The sequence below is a fragment of the Loxodonta africana genome, chromosome 11 (assembly GCF_030014295.1).
Source record: "Loxodonta africana isolate mLoxAfr1 chromosome 11, mLoxAfr1.hap2, whole genome shotgun sequence".
NCBI classification, from domain to species: Eukaryota; Metazoa; Chordata; class Mammalia; order Proboscidea; family Elephantidae; genus Loxodonta; species Loxodonta africana.
This window is the reverse complement of record NC_087352.1, coordinates 90058098-90065515: the sequence shown is the minus strand read 5'-3', so window position 1 is coordinate 90065515 and position 7418 is coordinate 90058098. Positions and strand designations below refer to the sequence as shown.

Sequence of the window (7418 nt, the reverse complement as noted above, 5' to 3'; positions counted from 1 at the left end):
AGAGCTGGTTAGAAATGTGAAACATCAGTTCCTGCTCCAGGCCACCAAGTCTGAATCTGCATTTTAACAAGCTCCCTCCATGTTTCAAATGCATGTTAAAGTTTGAGAAGCACTGGCTTAGACTATCCTGTCTAGTACAGAAATTGTTAGCTAAAAGTGGCAGAATCCAAGCCTAAAATATGTATACAGATAGCACGGAAAGATGCAAAAAAAGAGAACTTGAATAACAGATAATACACTATATATAACTATATGGGAAAAGGCTGGAAAACAAAACATTAGTAGTGTGAAATAATACTGTAAATAACCACACTGTTGGCTGCACTTATGAGACACTACAAGAAAGTGATAAGCTAAGGAAAGAATTAGCTGCATGGAAGCAGAAGAAAAAGGGTTCAAGAAAACCCAGAGTCAGGGACTTGAGGGTGGGAAGAAACAGCTCTTCTCAACTAAACAAGTGAAAGATAAAACTAAGACCAATCAAAACTCAGATTTGGCACTAGAATCACATCAAGGGGATGGCTTCCTTCACCCTCACTGCTCAATCCTCTAAATGGATTAGGGAAGGCACCTCAGAGTTAAGGTCCAACCAATGACGTAGCATCCGGTGAAAACTTTCATTTGGACAGAATGAGAATACTCAGAGAAAAGAAGCTAAAAGTATCACTCTTCCTCAAAGCCTGATACACTGAAAGCATACATAATTAAGATGAGATAAAGAAAGAGGCATGGGGGCAAAAGGAGAAACGTACAGCAAGTCTAAGAAATAGGTATAGATCTGTACTGTCCAATATGGTGGCCACTAGCCATATGAGGTTATTGAGCACTTGAAATAGGATGCTATGTCTTCCCTTCTTCCCATTCTTGGATGCGAGTGTCTCTGTGTCCCCTGTTCCTCCATTATTTATTGGCTTGGAGAGGGGCTCAGATAAATTGTTCTTTTAGCTTATTGGATCCAGGTCAGGAAGAGCCACACCTAGACCTGAGGCAGAGATACCTGGGGGATTTTTCAAAGTTAACTCCCTATTCCAAAGTTCTGATATGTACCCACCAGTGAGACTTGTTATTACAGGCATTGGAGAATATCATGGGCCTCACTTTATAACATGTCTAATATGTGCCTTTGAAGTTCGAAAAAAAAAATTTTTTTTTTTAATATGTGCCTCTGAAGTTCATATCGTATCTCGAATTGTGGACAATCTTTCCACATATGACAGTCTTGAAGTAGTTCATGTCCCATCAGGTCTTTAGTGACAGAGATTCTCCTAGCCCTATCCTGAGCCCATGATAGGTAACGACCTCAAATACTTACTGCTAAGAGAAAGGATTTAGGGAGTATATGATATCAGGTGTGCAATTTTATTTTATTTTATTAGCTTTTTAGGAATTAAAGTTATTTTCAATTGAGAAATGGCCATCCTACAGGTAATAAATATTGTCAAGAAAATGTCCCATAATTCACCAATTAACTACTTTCTAATTCTGCAGTAGCTGCTGAAAACTCGACAGAAAGACCAAAAATATTTCTAATATAACACATCAGAATTACCAGTTGGAATAGGTGGTCTGGTCCTTCCATTTTATTAACCATGGCTTTGAGCACATTATTTTTATACCACATGAAGTTCCTACAGAAGCAGAAAGAGTTAACACACAATACCATACAATTTTGACAGTTATATGGATCATTTATCTAGGGAATTTTGTGTTGGGGTGTCAGGGATTGGCTCATTTACAGATACCCACTTCCAAATGAAGATACATCTAAGTACTTGGGTTATTTCTGTACCATTTACATAGAGATTAAAAGATATTTGAGCATTTCCTTCAAAACCTTTATATAAAAGGTCAGACTTTATAATAAGTCATGAAGCACCCTAAGGAGCAAATAATTAGCCCAATGAGAATTCCCAGATACAACCAATTTAAACCACAGGGTAATAGTTTCATTTTATCCATAGGTCTGGAACCCTAGTTGACCTCAATGAGTACTCTTGGCTACTGGAAGCAAATTAGATACCCATTTGTTCAGCAACAATAACAAATACCAATCGAGTGTCGACTACAGGCCCTACATTAGGCAATAGGAGCACAGAGGTGAGCAGGACAAACAAGAGGCCAGCTTTCACAGCAGCTTGATTCTGGCAAGATGTCTCATATCTGCAGTTTCCCAGGATAATTAAATTGAGATCACTTCCCATTCATGGATACACAACATGAATTTTCAGCTAAAAGGAACCGGAAATATTTGAAGGAATAACTAACCAAAAAAAAAAAAAAAACCTGTTGCCATTGAGTCAATTCCTACTCATAGCGACCCTGTAGGACAGAATAGAACTTCCCCATAGGGCTTCCAAGGAGCGGCTGGTGGCTTCAAACTTCCGACCTTTTAGTTAGCAGCTGAGCTCTTAACCACTGCGCCCCCAGGGTACCCCCTAAACTCAGCTGCTGGCAACCTGCTAACTTCCATTTTCAAAAGACTTGGATGTCTCATACACCTTTCCTGTTCATGCCAGCACCATTTTTTCTGGACTCCGAGCTACATTCCTCTGACTCAGCAGGCTTCAACAGGAGGGTCCCTCTTCTATAACAATAGCCCATTGTTGTGTGGCCCTAAAGGCCCACCACTTTATTTATACATATTTCCTCATTAGGAACAGTCTGGATGCGAAACAAAAGAGAAAATATTAATACCAAAACCAATAGGATGGAATATGAGAACTGCAAAGGTACGAGCCCTTTGCTTCAGAGAAAGGGAGGACCCACCATGGGCCTCCTGGCCTCAGGCCGCTGCTCTGACCACTGCTTTGTGCCCTCCCTTGTATCTACCCATCTGAGTCATTTCTTTAAAATGAAGGGCAATTCCTGTGGTGCTTTATAAGTGTACATGGTGTTCTCACATTTTCTCACACAGTCCTCATGACAATCCTGGGACTTCAGTGCAGATGTGGAACCTGGAATGAGAAGACTAAGGCCACACAGCCAGCTAGTGACAAAGTCAGAACCTGAGTTCCAGTTTCCTCACTCCATTCCAGATTGGCAAAGATGGGACTCTGTAGGGCACAGATGCAGCACCTGGCTTCTGTGACTTCTCCAGTCAGACTGAGATGCCACAAAGTTCACAGTGATGGTGACAGAGTTTCACACTCCAAGGCAGGCCCAGTCTGAAAAAGGTCAAAGGTTGCTTGGCCAATGGCATAGGCTATATGCAGCACAGGGGGCCCCCTGAGCCCATGACAGGGCCCCTAAACACTCACTTGGCAGCCCTGGATTGAATTCAAATAAGACAGTAAGAACAAGTCACAGAGACTTCTACAATACACGAGGCAAGGTTTGTAGCATATAATTTTATGTCTGGGTAAGTGCAAAAACATGACTGACAGAAGTGTAATTAAGGAAATTCCACCCTCAAACAATTATGGACACAAACTATAAAACCAAATATTCAGGAAAACAGAGCTGCAGAGATATCTCATATCAAATGTACAGAAAATCTTAAAAAGAATGAATCTGACCACTCTCTTCTCCCCTGAAAAGTGTTTGTGACTCCCAGAAGCATCCAGCAGAGCTACGGCCCTACTTCTGGGGAGAAAGAGAGACCAAATATGACACAGAGATTCACAACGCCTCTTACATGACCGTCAGGATGCTCCGACTCCTGCTGAGACTTACACTCGGGCCATTCTACCTTCCCTGTACACACATGCTGATAAGAGCAAGGGTGGGCATGATGGCCCAGTAAAGTGGTATGAAAAAAATGTAGTACAAAGAAAGGACAGTAGTCAATTGTCACAAACCATTCCCAAAGGATAAGTACCATGTGCCTAGTTGACACAACAGTGGCCACAGAAAAAAGGTGTACATCTTAAGCACAAGCTTGAGACAGAAAACAAAGAGAATGCATGGTCTGCCTACCCCTTGGCTGCATCTAATTGACCTGTGATAAAGTAAACACAGGAGAAAAGAGAACCACAGCAAGAACGAGACATTTTTGTTCAGTACCTGCTAGAAAATCTGCAGGTGATTCTGAAGTCACAACAACAAATAATCTCTTTAAAGTTCTTCCGCATCTCCTGGCTGCAAAAGGCATATATCAGAGGCTCAGTCACAGAATTGGACGCGATAAGTATGAGGTACATATTGAAGCGAGACATAAAGCAAGAGCAATAGAAGTTCTGAGGGCAAGAAATCATTAAAATGAGGTGGAGGAAGAAGGGGGCCCAGCACACGATAAAGATGCCCAGTAGCACGGCCAGGATGACAGCACCACGCATGCTGGTCATCTGCCACACAGCCCCATACCCAGGCAGTGCTGCTATCTGCTTGACAGGAGTCCACGCCAGAAGGAACACGTGTGTATACAGAGATACCATGAGGAACAGCATGGTAAAAAAAACATGGAAATGAGGCAAATGATGACATAAGTAGATTCATAGCAAATGATGAAGACGATGCCGCAGCCCGTGCAGAAGGTCCAGGTGCAGGCGATGATCACTGCCGAGCGCCTTGCCGTCATGATGTGGTGGTAGCACAGGGCGTAGAAGATAGTGACGTACCTGTCCACTGCGACGGCCAGCAAACTGCACATGGAAGCCAGCACGGAGATGCAGATCATGGAATCAAACACATTGTCAATGTGGCGCACAAAAGCATCCGCTATCACCAGGTGCCTGTTATTTGTCAAGTGTATGGTGATGGTCTCCCAGGCATTGGACATGCTTACTAGCACGTCAGACACAGCCAAGCTGCACACAAAGAAGTACATGGGTGAGTGCAAGTTCTTGCTCTTCACTATGGCCCCAATGACCAAGATGTTCTCCAGGAGACTGATGAGACCCAGAGTCAGAAACACCATAGCAATGCCCATGTCTTGTTCTTGACATTTGGTCCCGAAATGTTGCCCTCTGTGGCATTCAAGTTGAGATCCAAAAAGTGTGGGTGAAACGAGGAGTTCATTGCTGGAGGAAAATGCTTCCTTTTCTTGGCAGAAAATTTACTGTAAAACAGGTTTTTGGATCATGAGTCAGCCTACCAAAGAAATACAACAGGACACCAAGAGCAAACAAAGCCTAAGGAAGGGGATGCTTGCAGGGATGTGCATCTGAGGCGCCCACTTGGCTTGCCCATTTCACTTGTAGTCCCAATCCCCAAAGTGCCATCTCTGCAGCATGCAGGTTCCATGTTCTCAGCAGCCCCTCTTACATTCTTTCCTCCAAGCTCCCTTTCCTTCACACACTCTCAGTGCATCTTGCTGTGCCCAAGGCAGTGCCACTTTTTATGCTTGTTGTCCTGGCGCCCAAATTCACTCTTAAAAGTGTCTTATTAGTTGTTAATCAACTCATAAGCTACAAAATCCCCCCTAGCCTCCTGATTTTCACATTACTATGGGTAGTGCGCTACTTCTTCAGGTGAGCTCAGGTTTCTGAAGGATATACAAATCCATGTTCCCTTAAAAGGCAGATAGGTGCACACTTAACATTTATCTTTACCCTCGACATCCATTAGGATTCAATCTTCATGGCTGTAACTAAGACTGTAACTAAAATGCTCTGTTAGCTTGAGCATAATTATATATAAAAAGTTACCGTCTTCAATTTGTAAGTTCAGGTTGCACATAAATGTTAAAATTAAGGGAAACATAATGCTGTTTTCCTCTAAATAAATATTTTCCCCGACTTTTGCATTATTGAAATTCCATGAAATCTGACTAATAGTCTTAGAAGTTTCACATAAGCACAGCCTGGAGAAGCGAAGCATGTAAATTTACTAAGCACTAGAGCAAGATATCTCACTTTCTTTGTTACACAATTGCTCTCTTATGATTTGTATTCAAAAAATTCCTTCCCCACACACGCACCCCCCCACACACACACACTCAGAGCCCTTGTCAGGAGAGGGTTAGAATTTCTGTCATTATTCTCATTTATTGTATATTTATGTATAGTTCTATTTCAGATACCGATTAATTACATTATTACATTAAACTTCACATTAAGCTCTCCAAAATTCACTGGCCAAGCAAGCTGCCGGCAAGCTCTCTCTTCCGCAGCTGAAAGGAAGCGTGATTTTGCGTTTATTTCGTTCAATTTCAAATAAACACAAAAGTTGCGGCCATTTACTAGTCCTGCCTCCGCGGCGTCTCCTTCTCTTCCACCGCAGCCCGGTCGGTCCCCGCTCCAGGGTCGCGCTCAGCCTGGGCACCTGGCGTCCAGGAGCTCTGACCGCGGCCGGGAGCCGAGTACCACCCACTCGGGAAGAAAAACTTCTGGGCGCGAGGTCGCGGCCCCGCCGCGAGCTGCAATCCCACAGAGCCGGCAGGTCCCGCCCAGTCCCAGCTCTTGAGGCCAACTGGCCGAGCCTCGGGTCTCTGCACCACCTTAGTGGCCCTGCGCTGCAGACCGGCGTCCCCGCCCCGACAGCCTGCACTCCTGCTGCACCGGCTCACACCAGGGCACCGGCAGGGAAAAAACGGCTCCATATCTGATTGGTGAAAAAGTCCTTCCGCAAAAAAGCATCCACCTTTTTTTTTTTTTTTCTCTAGCTGGTTGTTCTTTTTGCATTTGCTTCTTTCCCTCTTATCGAAAGACTACAATGCGATCAGGTGAAACAGCACGTACTTCCCTCCAAAGGTGTTCAATGGGGGGTCCGTGATGAGTGTGCGCTGGAAAAACTGGGCGTGCAAACCCTCCGCTGTGACTACCACACAGGACCTTCTTTGCTCAAGACTTAACCCCTCCAACAGGACCGTGCCTTTCGTGCCCGGCTCTAAAAGCTAATGTGCTTTTGTTACGCAAGCAAAAAGAGAAAAAAAGAATTCCTCTTGCAGAATATCCGGACTTTTGGCAATAGTTTCTGGACCTGCCACTTCTCTGATACCTCAAAAACTGACCTTCAACCCAAAAACAATCTTTATGATACCAGAGAGAGGTGCACAAAGACTGCCCGGATAAACCCAGGGCAAAATGCACGGGGCTGCCTCATTACTGGAGGTCTGCTTTGGGCTTCAGACATGATCAGACAACCTTCCCAAAAAGAATAAGTATGTTATTATTGTTGTTATATGCTATGGAGCCGATTCCATGTTATAGTGACCCTGCAGGACAGAGTAGGCCCCATGGTTCCTAGGCCATAATCTTCAAGGGAGCAAATCACAAGGTCTTTTCTTCAGGGAGAGGCCAGTCCTTCCAACTGCTCGCTGATCTGGTTAGTGCCAAGGACTTAACCACTGTGCAGCCAGGGCTCCTTATGAATACGTGTGGGAGACTACAAGCCAGGGTATTCCCACGCCACCATGTTTCTAGCCACATGATGGAATTCTGTGAAGCAGTTCTTAGGCTGAGAATAGTGCTGTGTGGATGCAAAAATGAAATGGCTGGCAGAAAACATAAAAAGACTCAAGCACCCCCATATTTATTCCT

At 44.1% G+C, this 7418-nt stretch overlaps 1 protein-coding gene across 1 annotated transcript; it reads right to left on the bottom strand.

Moving 5' to 3' along the window:
• Positions 1–3995: 3995 nt before the first annotated feature.
• On the bottom strand, positions 3996–5446 carry MC5R (melanocortin 5 receptor). The gene is given in 3 exon segments (XM_010587123.3): positions 3996–4394; positions 4397–4872; positions 4875–5446. Coding segments are annotated over 3 exon segments (957 nt in total). The 5' UTR covers positions 4957–5446.
• Positions 5447–7418: the final 1972 nt, after the last annotated feature.